We start from the raw sequence: 17,498 nt of genomic DNA on the forward strand, positions 1-17,498 counted from the left end.
ACATAAATAGGTTTTATTAATTTGTACATTTTAATGGCAAACCAATTAAAAGAAGGCTTAATTCAAGTATTCATATTCTATAGTCTGCATTAACTAAACTTCTAACCTGTACAATATTTTTAAAAAACAAAGTATGTTGTTAAGGATAGAATAAACTTGGACTATCAAATATTACTAGTAGGGATTGAAAACTCTTAAAATGTTCACATTCTTCTAGTTTATCTATCTTGTATTTGACATGAAAATTATTGCATATAAAGATACTACATTTCAATATTATAAATTTTTAAAAAGTTGCAAAAAAGTATATAGTTTAACTTGCTTATTAAAGGTAACAAGCTGTTAAGGTAATAAAGGGAATTAATAAAATATGGGAAATTGAAAAAATGCTATTATATTTTTAAAAGGTATAATATAAAACTTCAAGAAATGTAAACATGTAGAATAAAATAAATAATAAAATAAAATGTAGAATCACTTCAGTACACAAAAGGTAGCACTGGTGATCTTTGATTGACAAAGCTCTTAAATATTTATGTATGTGAATGTGTCCAAGCATACCTGCATCCACTTGTACCTGTATGCAATAAACGTGTGTGTCTACAAACCAAGTTTTCACAAAAGTTTACAATAATGAATATATATTAATGGATCCTTCCCCAATTTATTAAGGACAACAAAACCATGGTGGATATACTCAAGGGAATGCTTTTACAAGTTCTGATTTAAAATTATTTTTATCATTTCTAGTCTTAACTGATGTTTCAGCTACAAGAGAAACAACAGAATATAAGAGTTTCATTATCAATCATTCATTTCCCTCCCTCTATAAGCCAAGAGTTGTTTTTTTTTTTTTATAGGAAAGAGGTTGTATATTTTTGCCCAATCTGTTTTACTCTGTGCATATGCAGTTAAAAACCCTAAAAAATTATTCATCCATTTATTTATTGATAATGATGAAACAATATAGTGAATTTAAGATATAACTTTTTATAATACTAAATTTAATTAAGAAAGTGCTACTGGTAAAATTAACATAAAGTTTTAACATTTCACCAAATGTCATTTTAAAATTTCATTACAGTAGTTCTTTCCTTTTTAGCATGTCTAGCAAGCACTGAACCAAATCAAGGCTTCAAAGGTTAAAGTTTTAAGTCAATGCCAATGAAATATAGTTAAAAACATATTCTATTTTTTATCCTTTACATTATATTACTTAATTCTCTGTTAAAGTCTTAGCCAAATATTTTATTTAAAAGATGGATTGTATTCTTATTATAATATTGTGGAAAACTTGAATTTTTTGCCACCCATTTGTTAGTCCTTTTCATGTTCATCCATAGATCAATCATGACTTTTAAAAAATTTTATTGAAATATTACATCCATAATCAAAAGTAAACCTAAATAAAAAAGTAAACCTAAGTACATAGTTTAATGAATTTTCACAAACTGAACATTCCTATGTAAATAGCACCTACATTTCCTGCCATCAACCTAGAAGCCTTCTGAAATTACCTTCTGGTCACTACCTTACTATTCTTGACTTCTAACAGTATGCTCTTTGGTCTAGCAATTTCACTTCTGGGAAACTCTAAGGTAAAAATTAAGATTGAGTACAAAATCTTAGCTCAAGCACATTTACTTATACATCAAAGATACAGAATTACGCATGAATGACCCAAACAATAGAATACTGTTCAGCTAAATATATCAACTTAAGTATTAAATTATTTTGTAGAATAATACTCAGTAACATGAGAATATTTAGAAATATGGGAGAAAAAAACAGTTTACAGAGGATTATCTAGTATAGGTCCTATCAGGTGACTACTGGGAGGAGTGTGTGCCTGCACATGTGGATGTTCTCCAGAAAATGACTGGGAAAGGTTGAAAAGATGAGTAGCTACAGACACTTATGAATGGATGAATACAAGATAACTGTTATTGTCTTCACTTTGTTTTCCAGATTTTCTACAACAGGTACTGCTATTGTCTAACATCTGGTTTATATTGAATTTTCTTCTAATGGGTTAAAATGTCTTTTTAATTGATATGTTCCATAAGTATCAAAATAAAATAATATCTGTTATATCTGATTTTCATGTTCTTAATTATAGAGCAGATTTCCCCCAGTTTTTAAAATAATAATACTAGTTGTTTTTTGTTTTTAGTACTGGGGAATGAACCCAGGGGCACTCTACCACTGAGCCACATTCTCAGCCATTTCTGATTTTGAGACAGGGTCCCATTAAGTTGCTTAAGGCCTCACGAAACTGCTGAACTGGCCTTGAACTTGTGATCCTCCTGCCTCAGCCTCCTAAGTCACTGGAATTAAAGGCATGTGCCGTGCCACTGCTTGAATAAAAAATTTTAATCTAGCAATAAATAATACTAAAATGCAGTCTTCAGAGTTGGTGCTTCAAACCTCTCTCCTGAATTTCTGGCTGGATGTTCCCATACGTCTAGAAATCAGTATTCCCCACAATGAACTAATTACCTTACTCTCAAACCCAGTGCAAAATTTTTCACTAAAGGACACGTACATGTGCAATGCAAGAGTCTAGAAATATGATATTCCTAACATATTCTTTTATTTTACCTTTCAACATGACATTGACTTTTTAAAATAATGAGTTTTACTGGAACATATTACATTATGGATTATTTTCTTTTCTGTGGTGTCATTTACATTATTTTTTAACCTCCACATAATTCTGATAAACTTGGAATTAGCTCTAAGGCAAACAGTTCTTGAACTTTTGAATCTTATGATCCTTTTTCACTCTTAAAATACTACAGAACTCGGGGCTGGAATTGTGGCTCCGTGGTAGAGCATCTGCCTAGCATGTATGAGGCACTGGGTTCAATTCTCAGCACCCCATAAAAATAAATAAATAAACTAAAGGTCTATCAACAACTTAAAAAAAATACTATAGACCTCAAAAAGCTTTTACTTACGTGGATTATTTCTACTGATATTTACCATATCAAATTAAGCAGAAACATTTAAAAATATTAACAGATAACAAAAACAATCTGACAAATGTTAATAAAAAACATTTATGAAAACTGAGAACTGCATTTTTTTACAGTTTTGAAAAAATCTTTTCACGTCTAATTTAATAGAACACAGTTGGAATCTTATATCTGTTTCTCCATTCAATAAAGTTAAGCCATCACACATCTGATGCTTGTCCATTACACTCCTGTGACACAATGAGAGTGAAAAGGACAAATAATTATCATTAAATTTCACCTAACATAACCCCTGGAAGAGTTTCAGGGATTCCTACAGCTTCCTGAACTGTGCTTGAGAACCAGCAACCTAAAAGAACCGCAGAGGTCTAAGCTCAAAATATTGGTAGGAGTACTTCACAGGTGAAGTGACATTTTGTGAGGTACATAGAGTCTATATTCAGTGAAACTCAAGTGGTCAGAGGATTCTGATGGCCACGGTCTGACCCATGCATTGCAAAGTTCTCCAAATAACCTTTCTTCTAAGTCAGTTTTGTGTTCTGATGTTATTTGATTCAATTAAACTCATTAGGACTCACAAAAAGTAATATTTTAAGTTTATTATGCCTTTCATATTTATTACCTGAGACTCTTTATGAATCTTTCTGAAATATAATTTGTAAAGGAAAGGCAAGATAAATATTTAACTCTTTCATTTAATTGCTTATTTTCAAAGTATGGAGTTGGTGTGCTATGTGTCTCTATTACAGACTATTGACTTTAGAGGATACTCCTGAGGGTCAAATCTTCTCATTTGACCAAGGAGGAACTCATAACACTGGCTCCTGCTTTCTTTCAACAAATTAGTTTTTGAGCATCCTCACTTGCTGTCCTAAGATATTTGGGTCTTATCTTGTATATTTTTTGGTCCAAACTTTGGACTCTAAGAAGCCTGCTTCCTTCCTTTTAGCAGGAAATTGTATTTAGAGATCACATTCCAAGAGTAGGGTCAATGTCAGTAAATTTTCATTGCTTGAGGCTATATTGCTGTGGTCAGACTAGGAAATGTGTATTTTTTTTTTAAGGAAAAAAAAAGATTTGTGGTTTGTACTGACATTTTTAATCCACATGATATTATCCATGTGAATGTGATTACCTACTTGATTTATCTCATATATTTAAAAAATGATGGCAACATCATTACTAATATTACTAAAATGAAATTCTAAACTTCCTTTTAAAGTATTTCTTGCTCTTAAAATACAATTTCACTGAGAATGTATATACATTTAATTTCCTAGGTAAAGTCTCATGATGTACCTCTATACTTCTTTTCTAAGTGTGTAGTGTTACTAACATCATAATACTAACTTGATGCTTGCAACAAGATACATTTATTACACTCTCAAAACCCGAAACTATCACTTTAAAGAGATCATCCTCACCCCCTTTTTCAGATATCTTCCATTGTGTGGGTGTATGATAACTAGTCCAGTACTGGTAGATATTTGTATTATGTCTAATAATTTGCTATTATACATTTATAATGTCTCAGTGAATAATCTTAAGGTATATCATGTCATATTTGTGGTGCAGGTATAATTAATTATTGGCTTGACTGTATGAAATACAATTGCTGGATCAAAGGGTAAAACATTGCCCTCATAAGAGATGTATCAGTTTATATTCTCACTAGTAATGCATGAGAATGTCTGCTTTTTAGAACAGCCTGAATAGAGTATTTTTAAACTTGATATCAGTTTGATAGAGGTGAACCACATAAGAGGATAATTAGTCTACTTACCTATGTTTAAAGGCTTTTAGATTTTCTTGTTAAATGAACTAAACTATAATTTATGACCATTTTTTTTCTGTCAAGTTGTTGATTTTTACTATTCAGTGTTTTGGAACTCTTAATATTAAGGCTATTGGTCTTTCATTTTATAATATAAATTGAAAACAGATTTTTCACATGCTGCCATTGTCTTTTGATTTTTCTAATGATAGTTTCTTCTGTGTTGTACCCAAGCTTCTCATTTTTTATGTATTGGAATTTATCATTCTCTCATTGTTAAAGTCATGGTCTAGCCAAGATAAAAATGATGAAAAGCAACAAGCCAAACAAGCATGACACTCCATTAATATGTACAATTTTTGCTTTTATATATCAGTTAAAATTAATAGAAGAAAAAATGTGACAAAATAGCAGCTTTTCTTTATTCATCAACTAGAGAATACCATGTGGCATACTTATAACTTAAAGTCATATTAAGGTAAATACGAAAGTTATCTCCTTGGGGAAAGACCACATGAAACTATAAAGGAAAAGCAGAAAACAGTGGATTCTCACTTGTGAACCTGTGGTTAGTAGCCAATTTTATATTAAATTATACAAATTTTCTGGGAAAAAATGGAATGGGTACAAAAGACATTAATTTATCTTCTTTTTTGCTTTATATACCTGGTTTACTTAATCAAGTAACATTTTATGAGCCTTGAGAATTTATTAAAGGACATGCCTTTTTGTAATGATGTTCTTTGCAAAAGAAAAAGAAAAATCCAATTTATACACACTGGAAAGATTACATTTCTTTTCTTTTTGCAGTTAGGTACCAACATGTGGTAATGAGAGGGTAGGACTTACTCAAGAAACTGAGAAAAAGCCAGTACAAAGACTAAACAGAGACACAGACACACACAAACACCACATACACACACAAGCACACACGATGGGACTAGATAGGTAGGAAGGAACTGGATCCTGGAGTTTAGGATATGAGACATTTTCCAAAGTGCTAGCATGGAAAAGAAAAGTCTTGGAAATAAAATCTTTTTTTGTTCTTTTTAAAAAGTCTCTCTCTATGACAGTACTGGGGATTTATTTTTCACATGCTAGGCAAGCACTCTACCACTGAACTACATGTCAAGCCCCACTGTCCTTTTTATTATGAGACAGGGTCTTACTAAGTTGCCCAGACTGGGCCTTGAACTTGTGATACTACTACCTCAGCCTCTCAAGTATCCTGTGGTGCCCAGGTAGATATACTACTGTAAATATTGGTAACAAGATGCTGTTGCAGATGAAAGAAACACAAAACAATGGGTTTGTTTCAGATATGAGTGTAATGAAGCAGTCAAAGGTTCTGGGGCAAGGATTTGTAGTCAATCAGAGGTTTAAATACTCTTCTACCACAAAATTTAAAACTTCTATATTGGGAATGAGGGCAAAATATTCTTTCAAGCACCTTTTTCTTTGCTTAGTTGTCTATTCTAATATCTCCTGAGAATTGTGTCTGCATATTTTTCCCATTGGTTCAGGTTTTTTTTTTCCTTGAATTGAATGCTTGCCAATTTTTTTTTTTAAATCAGTTATAGATAAAGCTTAACATTTCATTCTCTTAAGTGAATTCTATAACACTTTTAATTTTTGAATTTCAGGACAGTCAAATATACGTGGATTGTGATTCTTGCATCTTCTTTACTGTTTTGAGCTCATTAAAGTATTATAAATTTTTTCCTTAGTTTTATTTTTCACTCTTCCCCTTAACCAAGCTGGAATTATTTTTGTTAGTGGAATAAGGTGGGGATCCATCTCCCTGTCTCCCACTACATGTGAGTAACCAATTGCCCTAGAACTGTTTAATGAATAGTATATCCTTCCCAGTAACTTACAATGGCATCTCTGTCTTGTTGTGTTAAGAGTCCAATAATGTTTGGGGGAATTTCTAGGCTTATTAATCTGTTTTACTGATTTGTATCCTGGCCAACAGCACCCCTTTTTTAATTATTATTTAAGTCTTGATGTTTTTAGAGAAAGTCCCTTGCCAATTTTACTTTTTTTTTTTTTTATTCTTTAAGTTTTGCTTGTAAATTTCAAGTTCAACAAGCCGTATTTAACAATAAACCCTATTAGAATTTTGTCTGGAATGACAATGAATTTGTAAGTACATTAAGAGTAAAGGTCCATATTCTAGTCTTCCCAGGGTATAATCGTTCATTTTGGAAAAATGTTAAGCAATAGCAAATGGCCACAATGAAAAGGAAGTGGTATCACTACCTGTATGAGAAACTTATTAACCAAACTCTTAAGTAAGAACAGTAAAAAAGAGCCAATAAGACTTCCAATTCTTAAGGAATCTACTTGAAATATAAATTTATACTTTCTATCATTGCTAATGAATCCTGAAGTATGTATTTTGCAATAAGACAGAGGTAGTAAGTCAGTTAGTCATAACGATTAGCAAGACATTAAAAATTTTGTTTATAACATCTTCATTTCAATCTTAAAAGTGTTTTAATTTGTAGAAACATCAGTGCATCTAATTTATCAGTAGACACAGACACACAAACACATACACATTCATTGAAAGTATGCAGGTCCACTTTTTCTTTTTTGTATGAAAGTATACACATCTGAGAAACTACTAATCCATACCATGGCAAAATGGTTTTATAAAAGAAAATCTGATCGTGTCACTCTCCACTCCAAATGGTCAAGCATTTTTTCATGGCCCCCATGCAAAGTCAAAATCTTCAATATTTTATAGCTTCTTCATAATCCGGTCCCCACTTATTTCCTTCATTTCATCTGTCACTATACCCCCTTGTTCTCTATGCTAATAATCACACTAAATGATTTTTATCCTAAAGAAAAAGGAAATCACATCAAGAAGTTACTCAAGTATTTAAAGTATCAAGAAGACTAGTTTTAGATTTATAACTATCATTACTTTTACAACTTCAATTTGTATTCATATATCTGTATACTTTGCCTAGAATATGACAATAGTTTAAACGTTTTATGTTATTTTCTGTATATGCTTGGATCTGTCTTACCACTTATGTTCATTAAAATAATAGAATCTGAGGACTAAAAATTTTAAAAAGTTAATTTTAAAATGTTAATACCTATTTTAAACACGTATCAGATGCTTCTGAATACCTCCAAAGACAAGGCAATAAAGGAATCATGTCCTTTTTCTTCTTTGAGAAATATCTAATCCTCAGAAATAATCTTCCTTTCATTCACCTGAAATATTTCCCTCTAATTTATAGCTAATTTTCCTAATTCTACTTCCTGGACCATGTAGAAAAAGCTCAGTCCTGCTTCAATGTAACAGCTATACAAATATTTACAGCTCACTATCAATTTACTTCTAAGGCTTCTCTTCTGTGGTGGTAAAGAATGGGAGGTGGAGAATATGGAGAGATTAGTGTTGCCCATCTGTGAGTTTAATTTTTATTTACTTCTCACATTGCTCCAGCAAATTCATTGTTAGTATAGGCAAATTAAAAATGAGAAATTAAAGCACTGATAGGTAAGTACTTGTAAAAGGAATTTAAGTAGTATAGCTGAGATTTCAATCACAAGTCTGTCATAAGCCCAAGTCTATGTTCTCACATCTTGAGAATTTTAAACTGCCTCCCTAAAAGGGGAGGTGATATAAAGGAGTATAAAACATGCATTGCAAATAAATATTTTAAAAATGCTCTGCTTTCCAATGCCCAAAATTCTATGTACCAATATATTTTTTATTAAGCCTTATATCATAGTTATCTTTGACATTTCTTTTGTCTTAACAATATAATTATTATCTTAATGTTTCTCAAATATTTCCAAATAAACTCATATAACCTAAAAATTAGGAAAAATTAAATCCATATTTCAAAACAAGGGGAAATTATATCCATATTTCATTCCCTTTCAATTTTAATCTGACTTAAAAACTGAAAACTCTATCCCTTCCATATCTATACTCATTTTTGTACTTTCTTTTGAGAGCCCTGAAATAACACCACTGCTTTCAATGATCAAATTTAATGTTAACGTTTTTATCGCTTCCAAGACATAATCTTTAGCCCAGGTTAACAAAAGCTACTTGTTCTCTCATCTCCACACAAGTATTTATTTGATAACATTCTCTCACACTTCAAAAGGCTCTTCTTGACTTTCCTCTGTTAACTCAAGGTTCTCCTTTAATTAAACTCAGTTAGATATGAGTTTAATATGGCCTTCATCATTCAGGCTTCTGAAAAATCTGTCCCTATACAATTCAGTACATGATTACATTATATTTGTCACATATACTAAGTTTCTTCTTTTTCTAGTTACATCACAAACAATTAAAAGATAATTCATCTATTTCTTTTATTTCTCAACTAAGTACAAAAGATGGAAGAGCCCATTTTAAAGGTAATTTATAAACAACTTTTTACTCGGATCTTTTAGTTTGTTTATTGTGAATTTCTTACCATATACTTCATTGTAAAGAGATGACACCAATTCAAATTTTCTTTTATAAATAATTAAAAATGCAACACAAAATTCTAAATTTGCTTTTTTCTCTAGACCATATTACAGAGGCAAATTAAAATGTTACTTCTAAGATAAATTTCCCTATGAATACAAAAACTTTTGTATATGTTTAAGGATATTAAAACATAAAATTACATACTGTGCACACACAAAAATCTTACCTTGCTGAGTAGTTTGTTCTTGCATTCGATTCACAGTGAGGTCTAAGGGGCCTTCCTGCTCTTCCTGAAGGGAGTTTTCTGCTTGATTCATTTGGATACTTTTACATAGGAGACTTGGTCCAATTGAACCATTTCTATTCTCTTGAATTTTACCACTTTTTGAAATGTACTCAATTGCAAACTGACGTATCATCTTTTTCATTAATTCCTGAGCAACTAGGGGAATGTTAGGATCACAGTTCTGAGGAAGATCTAGGGAAGAAATAAATACAATAATCATTAAAAAAGGGAAATGTAAACCACCATCATTTAAAACTTATTTTTATTACAAAATTAGTGATATTAGAAGTCTTAGCAACAGTTCTGAATTGCCAATGGTTTCTGGACTGAGAAACAGAAGCCTCATTTATTTTTGTGATAACATATCCCCCCAAAACGTCATATTTTCTCAATTCTTGCAAATAAACATTCTCTATACCAAACTAAAATACAGATAGACAATTAGACATAAGCAGAACTTATTTTCAGAATTTTAATATTTAAATATATTAGATATTAATAATTAGTATGTGAATATAAATTATGTATATGAATAACCAAACATTCTCTCTCTCTCTCTTTTAATTTTTGGTAGCACTGAGGTTGAATCCAGGTTTTCATGCACATTAGGCAAGTGCTCTACCACTGAGTTATATCACCAGCCCACCAAGCAATTTTTAATTTAATATACAGAGTACATGCATTAAGAAAACATTTAAAAAACTCTGTATTGAGTTTTTCAAATTTGTTAAATATGTATTTCTGTACCCTGAATTTTTTCAAGAATTTTTAAACTTTTTACATAGAAAAATTTTGATCACAAAAAATTGAATAGTATGATGACAAAGCTTCCATAATGCTTCAAGAATTGTTAATATTCATCACATTTCACTTCTTTTTCCTGTTATTAATGTGGAGAGACACTGAAGGGACTCTATGGAATTAGGACATTTCATTCATAGATACTTCAGCATGCATCTCCTATGATTCCCTATAAAAATGACAGAATTGTTGAGGTTCTTAATCCTTAATTCTATAAATATCATTTGATAAGATACCCACTATAAAGAAGTTCAACAGTGGTATATAATTCTGCCTGAAATTTGCATAATGGGCAAAAACAACTGAAAGATAGTGTGACATAAGTTGTGTGATAATGATAGGGCATTTGTAAACACAGTGTATAATAGCAGTATAGAGATTTGTTTGACAGTGGTAATGGTGGTGGCGTTTTTGTACATACTGCTAGTTTTACTCCAATTCCTTTATATATACTGGCCTTCAGAGGTAGAGTGACTGGTAAAATGGGAAGGATATATTTGCTTAAGTGTCCCTATTTCTAGAGATACTAATTCTCTGAACCTTAAATACCTAACCACTTATCCAGGCAAAGTAGTATTATATGAATATGCCTTTCCTGATCCTTGGCTAAGACTGAAGGCACAACTCTCCCTAGTTTCATTTAAGTATTAGAAAAACTTTTCCAAGAGATCTGAAGGGGAATTCTCCAACTAGTATCTATCACCATAGGTCTATGACTCTAAAATGTTATTATTTTGAAAAGAGGAGATACACAATCCTGCCTCCCTATCGCATCTGGTAGCAAAACATGACCTAAATCAATGTGTCTATTTATGGTTCTATAGAAATGTCAATAAATCTGATCACAGAGCACTTTCTCAGACCTGCTAGAGATACTACATAATAAACTCTATATTTTATCTCTAATGAAACAAAGAAGTTTGAATTTAAAAAAAAAACTTCTGAGAGAAGAGATACTGGTTCTATAGAGAAAGTAACATTTCAGCCTTCACTTTTATTCTTTATTTAGAACTTGAATGGGAAAAACCCCCACTATTTGCTCTTGGAAACTGGAATAAAAACCATAGCTACAGGTTGCAATCTTAGCCATTTTTATGATCAAGGTATTTATATATATTCTCCATGTTTTAATTTCTCCAGTCATTCAGATAAAATAACAGGCTGGGCATGGTGGTGCATGCTTATAATTCCAGCAGCTCAGGAGGCTGAGGAAGGAGGATGGTGATTTCAAAGTCAGCAAAAGTGAGGCACTAAGCAACTCAGTGAGACCCTGTCTCAAATTATAGAAACGCTTGCTTACAGGATGCTGTAAGGATCACAAGAGATTGGAGGTAAAATGCTGAACTATGCTTTTGGCATATTGAAAGTTCATTAGATGTTACCTACTATCAGAAATCATAGTAGAAAGAACAAGAGAAACAAAAAGATGCAAATTAAGCGGTTATATTTTATTTATTTTTAGTTTTAATTATATTTTATTTAAATCATAAAATGACAAGTAAGTAAAACTAAGGATAACTGGGGAAACGATATAATTTGTAAATCCATTTAATACTTTTTAGTCCAGAATAGTTAGCATTATCATATATACCTTAATTAAAGTGAATCATCAAAATAAAAAGTCTCCATGTTGCACACAAGAATTCCAAATATATAAACCTTTAGGAATCTTGAAAGGCTTGTATGAACATTCTTCTCTTTTTTCAAACCTAATTTTGCTTTCCATTATGTGTTTAAAAGAGACATTGGCTTTGCTTTTAGATATTTTAGTTAACTGTCCTGCCATTAATTGACTAACATTATTATCACCTCGCTAATTGAAAAGGATAAAATTCGCCAGAAAGGAATGAAGACATAATAAGGAATGAAGACATAAACTTGTATCATTTAACTAGAGTTATACTTTAGGGTTAAGTTTAGAGCTAAGTTTATAAAACTCTGTTCTATTCACCTACTTCCTCTTTGTACCTTTTATGTTACAATATAGAATAAACCCCCACGTGAAATTAAAAAAGAGAGAGAGACACAAACACAATGCTAATCAGCTGCTGAATAATCAGTAAGTATCCTACATCACTAGTCCAAATTGTCCTAACTAAAATAAGCAAATGATAACTTAAGATCTTGGTAAGGGATTTTAAACTCATTTTTACAAAGGTCAGATAAATATGGGAAAACACGCATAGATTATATGAAAATACTACACCATTTTATATATGGGACTGAGTATCTAGAGATTATGGTGTGTGTGTGTGTGTCTTGATGGGGTGCTCCAGGAAACAATCCACCATGGATACTGAGGGAATATTTTATTTAGCTAGAAAAGAGCGAGCATTGCCATACAGAAGTGAATCTACTGCCCTCAAAAACAGAGACTTACTTATTTTTGCCTTATCTTTTCATTTTTCAATGTTAAATAATTTAAAAAGTTTAACAAGCTCTGTGTGGTAGCCAGCTGCCAAGATGGCTTTGAAATGATTCCTGTGTCTCCTGTATTAAATTATTTTGTAGTCCACTCCATGTTATACCATGGTGATTTGTGGAAATGTGTGGTTACTTTAAAGATCAGGTTACAAATGACTGAAATTTCTAGCTGGAATATCATTGAACGTTGGTGCTCTCGTTCTGTCTCCTCTGCCCCTCTCTCTCTTCCTCTTGCCTTCATTTCTCAGTCCCTCCATCTCTCTTTCTCATCACTCACGCTGCAGGCGCTATAAGAAAAACTGTTAACTATTAATAACTGTTAATAATTCTATATTCAACAAAACTATTGTTTAAAAAAACAAGGAAAATTAAGACATTCCCAGGAAACAGAAAATGCATCACTAGCCGAGCTAACCTAACAAAAAGATACTAGACAGTAACTTCACTCCACAAGGAGAAATAAGAAGCATAAGTAAGGTAACTACATCAGTGAATTACAGTATAAATGTATTTTTCTGGATCATTGTACTGTTATGTGTAACAAAACAAATTTTAAAAAAAGAAAAAAAAGAAATAAAGAATATGAACCACAAAAAAAATAAAAATAAGAAGTAAAAAAATGTATTTTTCTGGTCTTAAAATTATGTTTATTTTTTGTTTCTAACTTTTCCTATCTAATTTAGCAAGTAAATGCATAAAACAATAATTGTGAATCTGTCTTGGTGAACATATAATGTTTATAAAGATGTAACATGGATGACAATAATAACACAAAGGAGGGGAAAAGGAATAATACCTGTAGGAACAAAGTTTTTCTATACTACTCAAATTAAGCTGGTATTAATTCAAACTCAATTTTTGTTAATAAAGATATGAATTGCATTTCCCAGAGCAATCACCACCACCGCCCCACAAAAAAAATAAAAAAACAAACAAAACCCTGAATATACTAAACAAACAAACAAAAGGGAATAAAATATTATACTAGAAAGTATTTATTTTTACTCAAAGAAAGTAGTTATGGAGGCATAGAGAAATCATATATAACTAATAGAAAGCTAGGTACAGTGGTATGTACCTATAATCCTAGCAACTTGAAAAGTTGAGACAGAAGGCTTACATGTTTGATGCCAGTCTCAACTTTATTTTTAAGACTCTTTTCTCAAAATAAAACAAACAAAAGAGCTGGGGATATGGCTCACTGGTAAAGCACCTTTGTGTACCAGGAAAAACCAAAAACAGTAAAATGACAGATGTAGGTCCTACTTTATTAGTAATTACATTAAATGTAAATAGATTAGACACTTCCAGTAAAAGGAAGAGATTGGGAGAATGTACTTAAAAAATTAATGATTTGGTTAACTGCTGTCAAAAGAGACATTTTAACTTCAAATACTCTAATAGGTTTAAAGAAAAAGGATGGAAAAAAGACATGTTATAAAAACAATAATAAAAGAAAGCTGAATGGGTTATACCAATACAAAACAGGATTTTATCTCAAAAATTGCTACTAGAAATTGAGGGAATCATTTGATAATGATAAAGGTTTTAATTAATCAAGAAGAGATTATATACACATATATAAAATCTCAACACAGAGCAAACATAAATGAAAAAAAATTAGTTGAAGGGAGAAATAGAATATTTGACACTAAGAATTGGAGACTTGAATTTTCTTTCAATAATGGACAGAAAAACTAGACAAAAGATTGATAAGAATATTTGGACAACACTATAAATTGAATAGATCAAACATATATATTTATCACTCTGTCTAATACCAACAGAATATTTTTTTTTCACAAATGTACATGCAAATTCTTAAAGAGGACGAAATGTTAGGTCTCAAAACACATCTCAATCAATTTAAAAGAATTCAAAATATGTCCTTCAATCTTATGCTTTGGAACTGAAATATCTCCCAAAGGCTCATGTGTGGAAGTTTTGTCCCCAGCTGGTGGCACTACTGAAAAGTGGTGGAATCTTTAGGAGTTGGGGCTTAGTTGGAGAAAACAGGTTGCTACTTTAAGGGTATATCTTGTCCCCACCCACATCCTCACATTTCCTGACTAGCATGAGGTAAACTGTTTGCTCTATCACATTCTCCACACCATCATGTTCTACCTTACCACAGGCCCAGAACAATGGAACCAACTGATCATGAACTAAAACCTCTGAAACCTAGGGCCAACTAAATCTTTTCTCCTTTAAGATGATTTTTTTTCCCTTTAAGATGATTTTCTCAGGTATTTTGTCACAGCAAGACTAACACATCCAATACCAATAGACAAAAGAAAGCATGTAAAATTCACAAACATGGAAATAAGGAACACATCCTGAACATTTAAAGGGTCAAAGATAACATTACAAGAGTAGTTGAATGAAAATAAAACCACAATATACCAAAATATATGAGATGCAATTAAGGCAGTGCTTAGAGAGAACAACTGTTAACATTTAGATGAAAAAAAAAATCAAATAAATAACCTAATCTTTAAAACAAGCAACAAAAGTATATAAGTAAAAGGTCAGAACAGAAACAAATACAAATTAAAGAACAAGAAGTGATTCTCTGAAAAGCTAATACACACAGACACACACCGGGCCTTTAGCAAGGCTAAGCTAGATAAAAACCAAAGAATACTCAATTTGCTGAAAAGAGGGAAGAGTAAGAGGAGATATCACCTATGATCCAAAGACACATAAAAGATTATCATAAACTACTATTAAAAAAAGATTATCAGAAACTACGTCAATAAATTAGATAACCATGGTTAAATTCCTTGAAAATTATAAACTACCAAATCAACTCAGGAAGTAATAAAAAATTCTGAATAACCTATATAGAAAATAAGAAGCTGAGTTAAATAAACAGAAACCTCAAAACACATAAAAAGCCCACTAACAGATATTTAAAGAATTAATTCTAATAATGCATAACCTGTTTAGTAAAAAGAATGAACATTTATAATGTATTCTACAGGACTAGTATTATCTTGACACCAACATAAGAATGCATAAATTATCAAATCAATAGAAAACTATTGATAGACAGAAAACTTCATCAAAATACTGTCAAACAGATGCAGCAACACATAGAAAGAATTATACACTATGACCAAAAGGGATTTATACCAAGAATGTGAGGTTGGTTCACCATATAAAAACTAATCAATTGGGACTGCAGTTGTGGCTCAGTAGTAGAGGGCTTGCCTAGTATGTGTGAGGTAACTGGGTTCTACACTCAACATTACATATAAATAAATGAATTTAAAAAGGATCTATCAATATCTAAAAAAAAAAAACTTTTTAAAAACTAATAATCAATTAACGTACCCACAGATTAACACAACATAAGACAAAACCCACATAATCTTAAGTGTAGAAAAAGCATTTAACAAGATACAATAACTTCCTGGTAAAAATATAAAACAAACTAGAAATATAAGAAAACTTCTTCACTCTAATAAAAATCATTTATGAAAAAATCCAAAGGTAACACAAAGTAATAGTGAAAGACTGAAAGACTGGCCTCTAAGATATGGATAAGACAAGGATATAAATGCTTAGCAGGTCTACTTAAAATTGTACTGCAGTGTTTTAGCCAGGGCAATTGGGTAAGAAAAAACAAATACAAGACATCCAGATTGGAAAGGAAGGAAGCAAGACAATTTATTTCTCTAAGAGAGTATGCATGAAATTCAAAGGAATTCTACACATCAAAAAATAAATTCCAGCTCATACTCAAGTTTCCAAGTCACAGAATACCATATCAATATACAAAATTTTTATTGTATACAATACCACCAAATAATTCCAAAATGAAATTAATAATCACTTTATAATAGCACCATAACAGAATAAATACTTGCAGAAATAAGTGAAAGACTTATGTACTGAAAATTATAAAAGATAAAATAAATATTGTGTTTGTACACAGAAAAATCTTAATGCTGAATGGTAATACTCTGCAAATTTAATCAACGGATGAAATACAATCCCAATAAAATATTCCAAAAATAAAAAATGCCACCTAACATTTTTGTAGAACTTGACAAATTAATTGTTATGATTTAAATCTTAAATGTCTCCAAAATACCACATGCTGAAGGCTTGTTTGCTACCTTGTGATACTACTAGGAGGTGGCAGACATTTTAGGAGATAGGCAAAAAAACAAAAACAAAAAGCAAAAACTTGATCAAAGGGGATATTGAGGCCCTTTCCATCATCATTTTTATGTTGCTTCCTGGTCTCCATGAGGTGAGCAGTCTTTTCCACCATGTGCTCCCTGCCATGATATTCTGTTTTTTACCATGGGCCCAAAGTGCCAGGGGCAAATGACCAAAGACTGAAACCACCATGATCCAAAAATAAATCTTTCTTGTCCCAGGTATTCTGTCACAGTGACAGAAAGTTCACTAATAAAATAATTCTGAAATTCATATGGAAATGTAAGGGTCCTGGAATAGAAAAAAGGGAAAATATTGAAAAAGAAAATTTAAATGGAGAATTAGTACATCTGGATTTCTAAACTTAAAGGAAAATGCAATAATCAAGACTAGATGTTACTGCCCTAATAAATGAAACATAGATCAATGAAAAGTACTGAGTCCAAAAATTAATCCATACATATATTATTTACTTGACGAGTACCAAAGTAGTTCAATAAGAAAGAATACTTTTTAAAAAAATGCTGAAACATTTGCATATTTACATGCAAAATAATGAAGATAGACCCTTCCTCATATAGAAATAAATTCATCATGGACCAAAAGCAT

General features: G+C 31.3%; 1 protein-coding gene across 7 annotated transcripts in view; it reads right to left on the reverse strand.

Moving 5' to 3' along the window:
• Positions 1-17,498, reverse strand: part of Lcorl (ligand dependent nuclear receptor corepressor like) — a 151,102-nt gene that overhangs the window by 37,080 nt on the left and 96,524 nt on the right. For all 7 annotated transcript variants that reach the window (XM_076865375.2, XM_076865376.2, XM_076865370.2 and 4 more), the window contains exon 5: positions 9,435-9,686. In XM_076865375.2, the coding sequence (XP_076721490.2) occupies positions 9,435-9,686 (252 nt within the window). The remainder of the gene's footprint in view (positions 1-9,434; positions 9,687-17,498) is intronic.

This window comes from Callospermophilus lateralis, chromosome 8 (assembly GCF_048772815.1).
Source record: "Callospermophilus lateralis isolate mCalLat2 chromosome 8, mCalLat2.hap1, whole genome shotgun sequence".
NCBI lineage: Eukaryota > Metazoa > Chordata > Mammalia > Rodentia > Sciuridae > Callospermophilus > Callospermophilus lateralis.